General features: G+C 36.2%; 2 protein-coding genes across 2 annotated transcripts; both read left to right on the forward strand.

Moving 5' to 3' along the window:
* The first annotated feature begins 8613 nt into the window (after positions 1-8613).
* On the forward strand, positions 8614-9781 carry LOC120580852 (uncharacterized). Its single transcript, XM_039835023.1, has one exon. It carries the CDS (start codon positions 8991-8993, stop codon positions 9765-9767), a length of 777 nt encoding a protein of 258 aa, XP_039690957.1. The 5' UTR covers positions 8614-8990; the 3' UTR covers positions 9768-9781.
* A 1930-nt stretch (positions 9782-11711) lies between these two features.
* On the forward strand, positions 11712-12086 carry LOC120576120 (uncharacterized). The gene has a single exon (XM_039827122.1). The coding sequence runs from the start codon at positions 11712-11714 to the stop codon at positions 12084-12086; it is 375 nt and encodes a 124-aa protein (XP_039683056.1).
* The last annotated feature ends 4667 nt before the right edge of the window (positions 12087-16753 follow it).

Below are 16753 nucleotides of genomic sequence, written 5' to 3' on the forward strand. Positions count from 1 at the left end.
AGATTTTCTGCCTTTGACCACAGGCAGATCACCACCATACATTTCCTCAGGGACATCTTTCAAGCTGATCTTCTTGTTGTATGTTTTGTAGAAGTCCAAGATGTATGCTCTCTGCACATCCAGAGGATCCTTCTTGCAGATGGGGATGTGATGAGTGACTAGATCAGATATGACATCAGATTCATGCATATCTGTATCTAGTTTCTTGCATGTTGAAATCAGCCTCATCTTGACCAGAGTTGCCCCATTGATTATTTTTCCTGTGACTGCTCCCAGCTTCTGATTATCATAAATGCCCACGTCTTTCAGGGCACTTAGGAGTCCTCCTTCTTGAAAGATTATGGAGAGCAGCCTTCCATAGGGAACAAACTTCCTGTTCTCCATCTGGCTCTTCTTGAGTTCCTTGATCATGTATTTAAACATATACTTGGGAACGTTCATTGTTGTTTCCTGAGAGATGGTGTGATGCAGAAAGACTTTGTGACCAAGTGAAGGTTGATCATTTCCTCCACCTTTGGGAAAGATGTTCTCATTCTGGATCTTCAGCAGCATTTTCTTTTCCATGCTTAAGGTGCTGTAAGGTTTAGCATCCTTTGATCCGTAAATAGTGTTGTTTACAATTTCCTTCCAAGGACTTGTTCTAGGGTTAGGAATTTCTTCTCCATCGTATGTCCCAGCAGCATCCCTTCTCATGGATTGAGCAATCACATGCTCATTGATTGTTACAGGAATGCCCATGACGTTTGATCTAATCTCAGTCCCAGTGAAGGCGAGTAGACCCATTTCTTCTCTGGTTTTTCCCTCCAAAGAAGGATCAATCAGAATCATCTGAGCTTCTTCCTGTTTAGCAGCAACTTTGTCAAACACTGAAGCTCTTACCCAGAATTGTCTGACCAGCACTTCGTAAATAGGACCATTGAGAAGACTGAAGTAACTCATCAGCTTCTGCTTCTTGTAGAATCTTACCAAGTCGCACCCATGGTGAGTTAGAGAAGTGAAATCCACTGGATTTTCCGCTTGAATGATTAACTCCCATTCCTCAATAGACATAGTTCTTCCTTTGATCTCATATGCTGGAGTATCTATATCCATATTTGATGAAGAATCACCAGCAGAACTTGAAGATGCCATTGATTTGAAGTAGATTTAGGGTTCTAAGGTGTTTTGAGAAGTTGAGTGAATGCGCTTACTTTCGCAGAGGGTTGAGAAGAAAATAGAAAGTGTTTGTTGTGAAGTGAGAAGTGTGTGAATTGACTTAGTGTTTTTATTAAAACGTTTGTAATTCAGAAGGGACAAACAAACACAGCATTAATGACAAATTGGGGGCGCGTGTAAGTATGTTAAAAAGCAAATAAAACATCATTGCCCTTTTTGTTATACTCCAATACAAATAGACCACGTCAGAGACTCTTCAGAAAACTACCTTTTGGGTAATGGGACAGCTGTTACATAAAGTAACTGCCAACGTTCCCACTAACCAAGCTATTCAGAAGCCAAGAATAACACTTCTGAAGTTTTAGTGCTGACGTCATCTTCAGAAGCACATTTTCCTCAGAACCTCAGTTAAGAGCTTCTGATGAACCAAAATGCTTCTGAATAAACTTCAGAACCAAACTTCTTATTCAGAGGCAAGCAATTTTTCAATCAGACACAAAATGCATGTTCAAATTTTTCTTAATAAAATCAAATCTTTCAACAGACAAAGGTTTTGTAAATATATCAGCCCATTGATGTTCAGTATCAATGAATTGTATATCTAAAATCCCTTTTTGAACATAGTCTCTGATAAAATGGTGTTTGATTTCAATATGCTTGGCTCTTGAATGTAGAATTGGATTCTTTGACAAACAAATAACAGCAGTATTATCACAGTAAATGGGAATACTGTTAGCATTAATCTGATAATCTTCCAACTGATGTTTCATCCAAAGTAGTTGTGTGCAACAACTTGCAGCTGAAATGTATTCTGCTTCTGCTGTAGACATAGCAATAGTTGCTTGTCTTTTGCTTGCCCAGGATATCAGATTCTCTCCCAGGAATTGACAATTTCCACTGGTTGATTTTCTTTCAATCCTATCACCAGCATAATCAGCATCACAGAATCCAATCAACTTATAATCTAGGGATTTCCTATACAGGAGTCCAAGATTAGTTGTTCCTTTCAGATACCTGAAGATTCTCTTAACTGCAGTTAAATGAGATTCTCTAGGATCTGATTGAAATCTTGCACACAAGCATACACTGAATAAAATATCAGGTCTAGATGCAGTGAGGTATAACAGAGAACCAATCATACCTCTGTATAGCTTCTGGTCTACTACTGTTCCAGTATCTTCTTTGCTTAAGGTGCAGGTTGGATGCATTGGAGTGTTCATCACTTTACAATCTTCTAGCTTGAACTTCTTCAGAAGCTCCTTTGTATATTTTGTTTGATGAACATATACTCCTTCTTTACTTTGGTTGATTTGAATTCCAAGAAAGAATTTCAGTTCTCCCATCATACTCATTTCAAATTCATCCTGCATTAACTTAGAAAATTCTTTGCAAAGAGATGCATTAGTAGAACCAAATATTATATCATCAACATATATTTGCACAATCAAAATATCTTTCTTAAGAGTCCTTCTGAAGAGTGTTGTGTCAACTTGTCCTCTTTCAAAATCATTTTTAATTAAGAAATTACTTAGTCTATCATACCAAGCTCTGGGAGCTTGTTTCAAGCCATATAGTGATTTCTTAAGTTTATAAACATGGTCAGGATGCTTAAGATCCTCAAACCCAGGAGGTTGTTTAACATACACTTCTTCTTCAATGACACCATTAAGAAAGGCACTTTTGACATCCATTTGATATAATATTATGCCATGATTAATTGCGTAGGATAGAAGTAACCTGATTGCTTCCAATCTTGCAACTGGAGCAAATGTTTCAGTGTAATCAATGCCTTCTTGTTGACTGTAGCCTTGAGCAACAAGTCTGGCTTTGTTTCTGGTTACTTCTCCTTGTTCATTCAGCTTGTTTCTGAATACCCATTTTGTTCCAATAATGTTCTTCTGAAAAGGTTTGGGTACCAGATCCCACACATCATTCCTTTGGAATTGATTTAGCTCTTCTTGCATAGCTAATATCCATCCATCATCTGAGAGAGCTTCTTCAACAGTTTTAGGCTCAATTATTGAAAGCAGTCCTATTAATGACTCTTCTTGTCTAAAATGTGATCTTGTTCTTCTAGGACTATCTTTGCTTCCAATGATTAGCTCCTCAGGATGTGAAGATTTGTGCTTGAATTTAGGTTGAATAACCTGCTGAGTGTTATCTTGAAAGATCTCAGAAGCACTTTCATTCTGTACTTTTGGACTAGGTTCTGCTTCTGAATTAGACTCAGCTTCTGGAGTGATTTCAGCTTCTGGACTAGATTCAACCTCTGTATACTTTTCAGAATCAGAAGGTTGATCAGATTCTGATGCATCTTCAGAATCAGTTGTACCTGCATTACTTTCACTTTGCTCTGAAGTTTTACTTCCAGGCTCTCTATCATCAAATTTTACATGCATAGATTCTTCAACACATTGTGTTTCTGAATTATACACTCTGTATGCCTTTGACCTTTCAGAGTAACCTAAAAAGATTCCTCTTTGAGCCTTGGCATCAAATTTCTTCAGATAGTCTTTAGTGTTTAAGATGTAACAAGTACATCCAAACTGATGAAAGTAAGAGATATTGGGTCTTCTTCCTTTAAAGAGTTCATATGCTGTTTTCTCCAACATAGGTCTGATATAGATCCTATTTTGAATATAACATGAAGTATTGACTGCTTCTGCCCAAAAATGTTTAGCTAAGTTGTTTTCATGGATCATGGTTCTGGCCATTTCTTGTAAGGTTCTGTTCTTTCTTTCTACAACCCCATTTTGTTGTGGAGTTCTAGGAGAAGAAAACTCATGGAGAATCCCATGTTTTTCACAAAAAAGTTCAAATGGCTCATTTTCAAATTCTCCACCATGATCACTTCTGACTTTCAAAATTTTCAATTCTTTTTCAGATTGTATTTGAGTGCAGAAGCTGCTAAACACTTCACATGCATAGTCTTTACTTTTAATGAATTTTACCCAAGTCCATCTGCTGTAATCATCAACAATGACTAATCCATATTTACTTCCATATAAAGATGCAGTGTTAACTGGACCAAAAAGATCAATATGGAGTAATTCTAAGGGTCTGGAGGTTGATACAATGTCTTTAGATTTGAAAGAACTTTTCACAATTTTCCCTTTCTGACATGCACCACAAAGTGCATCTGAATGATAATCAATGTTAGGCAATCCTTTGACCAGTTGTAACTTGCTAATTTTAGAAATTAATCTCCAATTAGCATGTCCCAACCTTTTATGCCATACCCATTTTTTATCATTCATTGACAGAAGGCAAACTACCTTCTGATCAGCCAGATCAGAGAAATTTATTTTATAGACATTCTCAACTCTCTTTCCCTTGAATGTAATGGATTTGTCATCCTTGTTGACTAGTGTGCAGTTGGTCTTACTGAACGTTACATCATACCCATTGTCACAAAATTGACTAATGCTCAATAGGTTATGCTTCAGACCATCTACTAGCCACACATTATTAATTGAGATGGAGGAATTACCAATAGTACCTGTACCAATGATCTTTCCAGTTTGGTTGCCACCAAACTTCACTTCTCCTCCATCTTTCATTGTAAGGGTAAGGAACAAAGCTTTCTCTCCAGTCATGTGCCTTGAACATCCGCTGTCTAGGTACCATGACCTTTGTTTCTCTCTTGCCCTTAGGCACACCTGCATTTTTGGCCAATTCAGATTTAGGTACCCATATCTTCATGGGTCCTTTTGGGTTAGTTTTGGAGGTTTTACTTTTCCTCCCTTGTACCTTAGGGTGAATGCTGAGTGGCTTCTGATCATTCAATACTTTAGGTTTGACACCTGTTGGTATTGTTTTCTCAGAAGCAGTAGCTGCTTTGTTCTTCTGATCCTTTTGTTTTGGAATTTTAGATTCTGGTTTAATCAGATTCTGATGAACAGGTTCTGATCTTTTCAGAATTTTAATCTTTTGACTCTTAGGATCAGATTTTGTCATTACCTTGATCTTAAGATTCTCTGGCTTTGATGTGATCTTAGCCTGTGAACCTGAAGTTTCAGGTTTTGACTGAACAGCAGTTATAGCATTTGTACCTTCAGGCACAAAGGTGGATTTCAATCCATCCTTGATACAATCACAGTAGCTCTTGAGACTGTATTCTTTGGATTTCTCCTCAGAATATCCAATCCCTTTGCCTTTGTTCTTGTATGTGCTGTAGATCATAGAAGCAACTTTGCTTCTGTCTATTCCAGCCATAATAAAATCATCCAAGGCAATCTCATGTTTATTGCCTGAACCTTTATCACATTTTTCTTGTAGCTTCTGACAAAGGCTCTTGAGTCTATCTTCATATGTTGTTGATATGAGGTTAAACCCTTTGAGTTCTTCTTCAGAAGCTTTCAGTTCCAATAGAGTTGACTTTTGTTGTTTCATCAAATCAACATATTTTTCTTTTAAATCTGTCAACTCATTGGTTCTGTGTTCAAACAGTGATAAAAGTTCTTTTAGAGAATCAACAAGTTCTTGTCTAGGGATTTTGGAATATACCTCATTTTCATCTTCTGAATCTGATTCAGCTTCTGATACTGCTTCTGATGATACTGTTGCCACTAACCCCATGGCTGCCTTAGCATCATCATCAGCTTCTTCTTTATCAGAACCAGATTCACTATCCAAATCTTCCCAGGTCGCCATCAAGCTCTTTTTGATTTGCTTTCTGAATTTACTGGAATTGAAGCTTGATTTCTTGGATTTGCCTTTAAACTTCTCCTTCTGAAGATCAGGGCAATCAGCAATGAAATGACCAGGCTTCTTACAATTGAAGCATCCCTTCTGATCTTCTTTCTTGGAGTTCTTGTAGCTACCTCTCTTGCTTAAAAATTTCTTCTGCTTCCTTGCCAGATACTCAAGCTTGTTGGACAGCATAGCCATTTTTACAGATTGATCTTCATCAGAATCTCCATCAGGTGATTCTTCTTCAGATTCACTGGCTTTGTAGGCTTTGGAAGATTTTGAGATCTTTCCTTTAGATGGTAAAGCAATGGATTTACTCTTAGAGGTTTCATGCTCATTTAAACTCATTTCATGCACTTTGAGTGAGCTAACAAGATCTTCAACACTTAAAGTATTTAGATCCTTAGCTTCCTCAATAGCAGTTACTTTGGGTCTCCATCTTGAAGGTAAGCTTCTCAAAATCTTACTAACATGATCAGAAGCAACATAGCTTTTCTTCAGTATTTGCAATCCAGAAACTAAAGTTTGAAATCTTGAGTACATTTCTTCTATACTCTCACCATCCTTCATTCTGAAAAGTTCATACTGATGAACTAGCATCAAAGCTTTAGCCTCTTTTACTTTCTTGCTGCCTTCAAAGTTTGCACATAGAGAAGCAAACATAGCCTTCGCAGTAGATTTGTCACTCATTTTCATGTATTCGGTGCGAGGTATAGAAGCCACAATGATTCCTCTTATCTTGTGGTGTTTCTTATAAAGCTTCTTCTGAGCAGGAGTATGTATTCTTCTGTCTATAGCAGCTCCTTCTTCATCCATATCCAGATCATCAACTCCATCTTCCAGTATATCCCATAGCTCTTCATCCAATCCCATGATAAAGCTGTACATATTAGTTTTCCACCATGAAAACTCTTCTGGATCTCCATTAAACTTTGGAGCTTTTCCAGAGTCTGTTTTCTTGTCAGCAGTATCATAGTCATGCTTGACACTTGTGTATTTTGTAGTAACTGATTCCTCATCTCCAGACATGTTTTTCTAATAGATCTTGAACTGTAACACGGTTAAGTGCTGTGATAACAGAGCAAGCTCTGATACCAATTGAAGGTGAAAAACACAAGAAGGGGGGGGGGTTGAATTGTGTTTTCTTTTTCTCTTAAAAATACTTCTTCTGATAAAACTTCAGAAGCAGTTTGATTGCTTCTGATGAAATGATCAGAGTCAGATTGCAGCGGAAAAGAACAGAGCAGAGAAAAGAAAGACAAAGACACAAGCAGTTATCCTGGTTCCTTCCACAACACGGAAGTAGTCCAGTCCCCCTTGCACTTCCAAGGAGATTTCACTATAATCACAAAGATTACAACTGCTCAATACTTTCTAAGTATGAGACTTCACAAAAATGCTCAAGCACACACGCAAGAGTCTTCCAATGCTCAAGCACTAAGCAAGAGACTTCTAATGCTCAAGCACGCAGGCAAGAGACTTCTAATCAAACAAAAATACAGAGAATTGAGTTTGAATTGAACACTTGATATACAATCAGTGGTGTTCACAATACAATACAGAAAAGACTCTAGACTTTGAATTTCTAAGATGTATCAAATCAGTGCAGAAATTCAGTGTGCTTTGTAGAATCAAATTGACAGAGTTTTGGCGCTTTTGAACTTATGTATCTCTATCTACAATCTTCAAGTCTTCACTCCTTTATATAGAGGCGTGAAAGAGACGTTGAGATAATCAGCACGTCTAAAGAGTCGTTTGAAATCCTTTGATTATCCACCAGTGATCCTTTGCCTGATTTGGGTGTAGTCCTTTGAAGAATAAGCTTCAAATTCATTCCCATCTTGAGTGTACAAATTCTGCAGGCATGGCTGTTGTTTTGTCTTGTAGCGTAGACAGAAAACAGAGTAGTGGAGGTAGTGGTTGTACATTTGTACTTTGTCAACTCTATTAATGAGAGACAAGTGCTCAGTGCTATCCATATATCCGTTGATACCTCCCTTTCAATTCTTCGTTCTTCTTTGAGAATCAGCTACTTTGAATCTTCAGTTTGATTAAAGGATCAAACGTAGCTTCTGGTGAAGATATTGCTTCTGATGAAAACTTTTGCTTCTGATGACCTTCTGCTTCTGATGACGTCATCTCTTCAGAAGCACTTCAGCTTCAGGAGCAGTTTTCTTCAGATGTTCAGAATTTCTTTTTCTTTCCATTGTTCTTCCAAGACCTATTGAAATAACTTGAGTAGTCTTTGGTCCTGTACACTTGAACAATTATTAGTAATAACCAATTGACAATTTTTAATACCTTGTTATCATCAAAACTTAATAAGGTTCATTGTGAAACACATTTTGTTCCAACATTGTTATCATCAAAACTTAATAAGGTTCATTGTGAAACACATTTTGTTCCAACACGTGTCACTTCCAACCAATAACTTACCGCCACGTGTCAACATGACACATCACCACTAGCCTGTCCAGTCATCGACAAGTCAGCCTCCACATCCCTGCCACGTGTCACTCAGTGCCACGTCATCATCCAGTCACCCAAAATTTTCAGAAATTACAAATTTGCCCCAAAACCTTTTCGAAATTTCAGATTTGCCCCAAAACTTTCTGAAATTATAAAATTGCCCCTCAACTTTCAAAAATTGCAGAATTACCTCTGTACTTTTTGAAATTGCAAATTTTCTCCTATTCTTTATGGATTTACAATTTTACCCTTGTTCAAAAATTGGGAATTTTCAGGAAATCCTTCCTTTTTAGTGCTATTATAATAGACAATTCCTATTATGCTCCGTGGTTGCAGTTTAATCTGATCTTCCACATCAGAAAAGAATTATTCTATTTTATAGTACTTATACTCATTTCACCCTTTAAAAATAAAAAATAAAAATATGCCTCCAAGAAAAAACGACCAAACACTTAGGGATATTCAAATGGAAGAAATGAGAAGACAAATCCAACAGTTACAAGAAACTGTAAATGCACAACAAGCACAATTGGAAGCCCAACACATGCAATCAGACGTTGATGAATCAAGTAGCGAATCATCATCATTAAGAAGTCGTCGTCCACAAAGACAATCATTCAGAGACAACGACATCAAGGTAGATATTCCTGATTTTGAAGGAAAGCTACATCCAGATGAGTTCGTTGATTGGCTCCAAACTGTTGAACGAGTATAAAGAGATACTTGAAGAAAAGAAAGTCAAGATCATTGCTGTCAAATTAAAGAAGCATGCTTCCATCTGGTGGGAAAATCTAAAAATGAAGCGAGCCCGTGAAGGAAAAAGCAAGATCAAGATTTGGGAGAAAATGCGTCGAGAACTAAGCAAAAATTTCTTGCCTTCTCACTATTATCAAGATAGTTTTATTCAACTACAGAACCTTCGTCAAAAAAACTTGTCTGTAGAAGAATACACTAGAGAATTTGAGAAGTTAATGATGAAGTGCGACATTCATGAAAGGGAGGATCAGACAATAGCTCGTTACCTTGGTGGATTAAACACTGACGTTGCTCATCCAGTTCAGCTCCAACAATACTGGTCATTAGACGATGTTGTTCGTTTGGCCATGCGAGTGGAGAAACATTTACCGAAGAAGCATTCTTATAGGAATTTTTCCTCCACTGAGAATTCTTCTTATCCCCGCAAAACAGACAACGATCAGTCCAGTACTTATACAAAACCTTCTCCTAAACCCACTACAGAAAATAAACCCAAAGCTACCAAGTGTTTCAAATGTCAAGGTTTTGGACATACAGCTTCAAATTGTCCAACACGAAGAACCATCAACATCATCAAAGGAGAAGCTTATGAAGATGTTGATGAGGAAACAAACCGAGATGAAGCAGAAAAAGAAGAAGTGTTAGAGCCAATTTATGATGAAGAGCTCATTGTTGCTGATATGGCGAGTCTCTAGTGATCAGACGAAGCCTACACGCGATGTCAGCTCAAGAAGAGCATTGGTTGAGGAAAAACATTTTCCATACTCGTTGCACCACTGCTGGAAAAGTTTGTGATGTTATAATAGATAGTGGTAGTTGTGAAAATGTGGTGTCGAACTACATGGTAGATAAGTTAGAGATGCCAACACAAAGTCATCCTCATCCTTACAAACTACAATGGCTCAACAAAGGTAGTGAAGTGAAGGTTACGAAGCGTTGCCTTGTGAGTTTTTCCATTGGTCAGAAGTATCAAGATCAAGTTTGGTGTGATGTCGTCCCAATGGATGCCTGTCATCTTCTCCTTGGAAGACCCTGACAATACGATCGTCATGCCCATCATGATTGTTATGCCAACACCTACTCCTTTGTCAAAGATGGAGTAAAAATCAAGTTAACTCCATTACCACCGAGTGGACTTGATAAAAACAAAAATGAGTCCAAGCCATTAGTGTCTTTAATCACTAAGACTCAGTTCAAAGAAGCTGTGGACGAAGTCCAAACCATGAGCTTTATTCTAATGTTCGAAGAAAATGCAGAAACTGTCCTTCCAGTAGAAATTGAACAAATGCTCAGTGAATTCCCAGATATAGTACCAGAAGACGTTCCACAAGGATTGCCGCCGATGCGAGACATTCAACATGCTATTGACTTTATTCCTGGAGCTGTCATTCCTAATAGACCAGCTTATAGAATGAGTCCACAAGAGCATGCTGAAATCACACGTCAAGTTGAAGAATTGCTGAAAAAAGGACTAATACAGGAAAGTGTTAGCCCTTGTGCTGTTCCTGCAGTTTTAGTACCCAAAAAGGATGGAAGCTGGAGAATGCGTGTTGATAGTCGAGCTGTCAACAAGATTACCATCAAGTATCGATTTCCGATACCTAGACTTGATGATTTATTAGATCAGTTGCATGGTGCCACCATCTTTTCAAAGATTGATCTTCGAAGTGGATACCATCAAATTAGGCTTAGGCCAGGAGATGAATGGAAGACTGCATTCAAAACAAGAGATGGTTTATATGAATGGACAGTGATGCCCTTTGGGTTATCTAATGCTCCAAGTACCTTCATACGTCTAATGAATCAAGTACTTCGACCATTCATTGGCAAATTTGTAGTTGTATACTTTGACGATATCTTGATCTACATCAAACACAAAGAGGAACACTTAGAGCAGCTTCGACAAGTGCTACAAACTCTTCGCGAACAAAAACTCTATGCAAATTTGAAGAAATGTTCTTTCCTAACCAATGAGGTTACTTTTCTGGGTTACATAATCACCGCTGAAGGTATTCGAGTTGACCCCAACAAGGTTGAGGCTATCAATAGTTGGCCTATTCCAAAGTCAATTCATGATGTGAGAAGTTTCCATGGATTAGCTTCATTTTATAGAAGGTTCATCAAGAACTTTAGCTCTGTTGCTGCCCCGCTTACAGATTGCATAAAGGGAGATAAGTTACAATGGATCGAGCAAGCACAAAAGAGTTTTGACCACCTAAAACAACTTTTAACTGAAACACCAGTGCTAGCCCTTCCTAACTTTGACCAGGTGTTCGAAGTAAGTTGTGACGCTTCCAATTCAGGAATTGGTGCGGTTTTATGTCAAGAAGGTCATCCTATATCCTTCTTTAGTGAAAAGCTCAACAATGGTAAACTTAGATACTCAACATATGATAAAGAATTTTATGCCATTGTCCGAGCCTTGCAACATTGGAGTCATTACTTGTTGAATAAAGAATTTTATTCTTTATTCTGATCATGAAGCCCTCAAGCATTTGAATTCTCAACAAAAGATCAATCGCAGGTATGCCGCTTGGAGTGAGTTTTTACAAGCTTATCCGTTCTTACTAAAACATAAGGCGGGAGTTCAAAATGTTGTTGCAGATGCTCTTAGCAGGCGTCATACCCTACTTGCCACTATGCAAATGAAAGTTATTGGATTTGAGACAGTCAAAGAGTTATACAAAGATGATCCAGATTTTCAAAAGTTTTGGAATGCCACTGATTCACAATCCTCTCAGGACTACTACAGACATGAGGGATTTTTGTTCAAAGGAAAAACCTTATGTATTCCTCAGTGCTCTCTACGTGAAGCCATTATTTGGGAAGCCCATGATGGAGGATTAACAGGTCATTTTGGACGAGATAAAATTGTTGCTTTAGTGAAAGAAAATTTCTATTGGCCAAGACTTGAAAGAGATGTCTACAAACATATTCAAAGATGTCGAGTCTGCCATTTGGCCAAGGCCAAAAGCCAAAACACTGGTTTTTACATGACACTCCCTGTTCCATAAGCAACTTGGGAAGATGTTAGCATGGATTTTGTCCTTGGATTGCCTCGGACACAACGCCAGAAAGATTCTGTGATGGTAGTTGTGGACATATTTTCAAATATGGCTCATTTCATCCCATGCCAGAAGACTAATGATGCCGTTCAAGTTGCTGACTTATACTTTAAGGAAATAGTTCGTCTTCATGGAATTCCAAAAACCATCACTTCTGATAGGGATGTTAAATTCTTAAGTCATTTTTGGAGAACCTTATGGAAGAAGATGGGTACTAAACTTCAGTTTAGTAGTGCTAGTCACCCCCAAACAGATGGACAAACTGAAGCTGTTAACAGGATTTTGGGAAACCTACTTCGGAGCTTTGTCGGTAAAAATTTAAAACAGTGGGATCTCATATTGGCACAAGTTGAATTTGCATACAATAATTCAACTAATCAAGCAACTGGAAAATGTCCTTTTGAAGTAGCATACGGAACTCGACCACACAGTCCGTTAGACTTGACTCCATCATCAGATAAACATCAGTTTAGTGCAGATGCAGAAAGTAGAGCAAAAGAGATCAAGAAACTGCATGAACAGGTTCGACAACGGATAATCAAGCAAAATTCAAGATACAAAACTAATCGTGACAAGCACAGAAAGCAACAAATCTTTAAAGTTGGAGATTTGGTATGGATACATTTGCGCAAAGAACGATTTCCCAAACAACCAAATGCCAAGTTGTCACCAAGAGCTGATGGTCCCTTCAAAATAGTTCAAAAAATCAACGACAATGCTTACAAGGTAGAATTGCCAGGAACCTATGGTGTCTCAGCAACCTTCAATGTTGCCGATCTTTCACCATATCTGGATGACGAACCAGATATGAACTCGAGGGCGAGTTCTGTTCAACCCGGGGAGGATGATACAGAGTAAGACATTAATATGGCATAGACTTTGCAGCCACCACCCTATATGCTAGCTTTCCAATTCCACCACCCTACTATTGACAATAAGGCCAACAAGCCACCATGTTTGACATTTACTAGATTGTGTTTCCATTGATATATTAATTATCAGCACTATTTCAGCTACCATATGGCCTCTAGGATTGCTATAAATAAGGCCACTTCCTTCATGTATTACCACAATTTGAAATATATAAAACTTGAGTTTCTCATTTGAGAGTTAGAGAGTGGATTCTCTCTTAGTTTCTGAGCCAGTATTTTTGTGATTTTTTTTTTTTTTTTAAATAAAAACACTAGTCAGAACAACATGTTGATACTTCAAGAAAGCTGTGTGGACTCATCAGATTCAATTGTTGTCTATTGTCCAATTGAATTAACTTCTATGAATGTAGCAATAAGTGGTGAAGATACTTCCCACATTCCCCCTCATTTTTCACAATTACTTCTGATGGAAACCAACTTGATAACAATAATAATGGACTTATTGGTGAGACTGTCCAACACATTAAAGTTGCTTTGAATTGCCCTAGTTCTTGATGGAAAAAAAAACTTGGAGGTTTTTTTTTTAGTATTCTTAAATAGGATTTCAGAACCTGAAGATTCTATTTTGTTCTGTTGGAGGTAATCAATATGAAGGGAGAAGTAAAGTGTTTTGAAGTTTAAGTTAGTTGAGGGATTTGAATGCTTTCTCATCAAGACATTGATTTACAAAGACTCGTTATACTTTATTTACTGCTAAGTTGTTGCTGGTAGAGCTGTACTTTGGTTTCAAATAAAAGGTTGTTTCAGCTTTCAAGCTTCATTACATTTCACACCAACTTCCCCTATAGGCTTACCTATCCTCCTTCCCCTATTATAAACAAACACCTCCAACTTCAAAATTCACTTTCAACCTCTCTCTCTCTCTCTCATCATATTCCCTCTATCTCAGCTTCAATCCCTCACTCTCTATTTATCAGCTTCTCTCTCTACAGGTCACTTACTACCCCCATTTTTACATCAAAATCATAGGTATCCTTCTTTCCTTCATCACTAATTTTCTTCCTACTTTTTGCTTTCTCTTAACTATTTCAAAATCTAAGATGTAACCTAACATCTTTTTTCGTTTTCCTCTTTTTTATTTTTATTATTGGGAGTTCTTCATTTCGTTTAAGATTTGGTACACTAACCAAATGCATGTTTGATTTCCTACAAATAATAATTTGATCTTTTGTGTCTATTAATTTTTCCCCTTTTTGTTGATTGTCTAAACTTAAACCTAGAGAATAAAATTTGAAAATAATAACCATATGACATGTGTGTTCTTTTGTGTACATGGGTTTCAACATTTTGGTGTTAAAGGCACGCATTTTTATTTTTTTTTTGTAAAATAATAATTACCTTATATTAAAAAAATATATAAAATAAAATTAAAGGAAAAGAATAATGTGTCAAACGGGTCCTTCAAAAAAAAAAAAAAAGTGTCAAACGGTGACATGTTTGAGAAATATGTTTCTGATATTTCATTCACATTAAAGGATTAAAAAAATAGGTTTCATGCCTAATGATCTCAGTGAATGCTTTTGTTATAATTTGTTACTATCGAAGGATTTTTTTTTTGGTAGAGACTATCAAAGGTTTTTAGTTAATACAGTTTATATACCTCCTTCCAAGAACTTTAAACCATCATAACATTTTCTGCTTAATCAAAGCTTTTTTTTAATAGTACTCATATGCTTTTCTTTTGCACTTTGGAACATAAAAATTTATCCGTTTTGCTCATATACTTTGGAACATAAAGATATTAATTATATGATTGCTACAATATATCATTCAGTTATTTGGGATTTAAATTTAGATTTCACTCAACTTACATATATATTCAATTTCCAATATATAGGACATAGATACGCACGGGGAGACAAGAGTTATTGATTTGATCACTTTTTCTGATTTGAGTTTTTATGATAACATAAGTATTGCTATAAGGATTTCACTTTAAAATGATTTATCTCTTGATATATGTCTTTATAATTTATACTCCCTCCGTTTTAAAATATAAGTAAAATTCACTTTTTAGGATCATTCATTTAATAATGTATGTGGTTCATAATATGAACCACATATATCATTAAATGAATGAACCTAAAAAATAAATTTTGCTTACATTTTAAAACGGAGGGAGTATAACTCAACGTTATGTTAATAATTTAATTATCTGTCAATGACAAATTCTTTATATATGTTGCAGGTCTTTTGATGAGCCAACAAGATTACATAAACCAACAAGATTATAACAAAAGAAAAATGTATCAGTTTAAGGAAATCCCGAAAGAGATAATCTTTCCTTGCTTAGTTAGACCTTCCAAAAAAATCATATGAATTCTTATACCTTCTTCACACGATTACAATCTCCCTTTAACTTCATTTTTCCACTCTGTTAGCTTAATTCTATTGAAAAATAATAGAATGTCTTGTCTTAGGAGTAGAATTAAGTTTGGGTAGTGGCAGACCTCATGATTTCTAAATATTCTTTGGATCATGTCTATCAATTCTTAATGCATTATTTTAGGGTTTTTTTTAACACAATCTATAAATACATTGGTAAACACAGAACCCAAAGAACTTTTGGTTGAAAGTTCATCCAATTGAGATGATGTTTGTGAACAACACAACTTTGCCGCAAGCTTAGTATAAATTCCCCTCTGAAACAAACATCAATAATGAAAGTTGTCTTGACCCATCAACCATTTCGTCTTAGGCATCTTTAAATTCATAACCTGCACAAGTCACATCGCAAATTAATAGGCTTAATATATGCATGCATTGAGAGTTGCAAATAAATAAAATTAATATATGCATGAGACGTGTTGTAAAAATTGCCATGTAGAGGAGTTCCACCAGCTGCAACAAGGTAACTTTGCCCTTTTTTTTTTTTTTATAATTTCCATGTATGCTGAAGTAAAAAAAACTAAAGTATCACCCGACTTTGATATTCGAATTAACTGAGTTAATCTTTCATATATTTTCTTAGCATCAATACAAAAATCAGGTCCTTCATCGTTTCTGTCTTGCTAATAATCAATGTCTTCATTTTTAAATCCAAAGGTTATTAGCAATTTTCATATCTTCTCGGAATATGTGTTAATTGTAGGTTCTCGGTATTATAAATTGATTATTAAAACTCTCTTTATAGAATTATTGATGTACAAATGAGTATGATTGTTAAAAAAATGTCAAAAAAAATGTTTCGGAAAAAAAATACAGATTTTTGTACACGATCAAATTCATTTGAAAAAAATTCATGTAAAAAAAATAGTCGTTACGGACAAATTTTGGTACACAATCAAACTCATTTATACATCAATAATTTTACAAAGAGAGCTCTAATAATCAATTTACGATACCGATAACCTACAACTAACACGTATTCCGAGAAGATAAGAGAATTGCTAATAACCTTTGAATTTAAAAATGAAGACATTGATTATTGGCAAGACATAAACGATGAAGGACCTTATTTTCATATTGATGTTAAGAAAATATTTGAAAAATTAACTCAGTTAATTCGAATATTAAAGCCGGGTAATACTTTAATTTTTTTTCTTTTGTGTAATTGGAAATTGTCAAGAAGAATGACAAAATTACCTTATTGCAGCCGGTGGAACTCCTCTACATGGTAACTTTTACAGCACGTCTCATGCATATATTAATTTTATTTTCAACTCTTAATGCATGCATATATTA

Source organism: Medicago truncatula, chromosome 6 (assembly GCF_003473485.1).
Source record: "Medicago truncatula cultivar Jemalong A17 chromosome 6, MtrunA17r5.0-ANR, whole genome shotgun sequence".
In the NCBI taxonomy this organism is placed as follows: Eukaryota; Viridiplantae; Streptophyta; class Magnoliopsida; order Fabales; family Fabaceae; genus Medicago; species Medicago truncatula.

Bases quoted from the DNA above. Each gene is read 5' to 3' on its own strand.
- LOC120580852 (XM_039835023.1), top strand. From the start codon at position 8,991: ATGAGTTCGTTGATTGGCTCCAAACTGTTGAACGAGTATAAAGAGATA.
- LOC120576120 (XM_039827122.1), top strand. From the start codon at position 11,712: ATGCAAATGAAAGTTATTGGATTTGAGACAGTCAAAGAGTTATACAAA.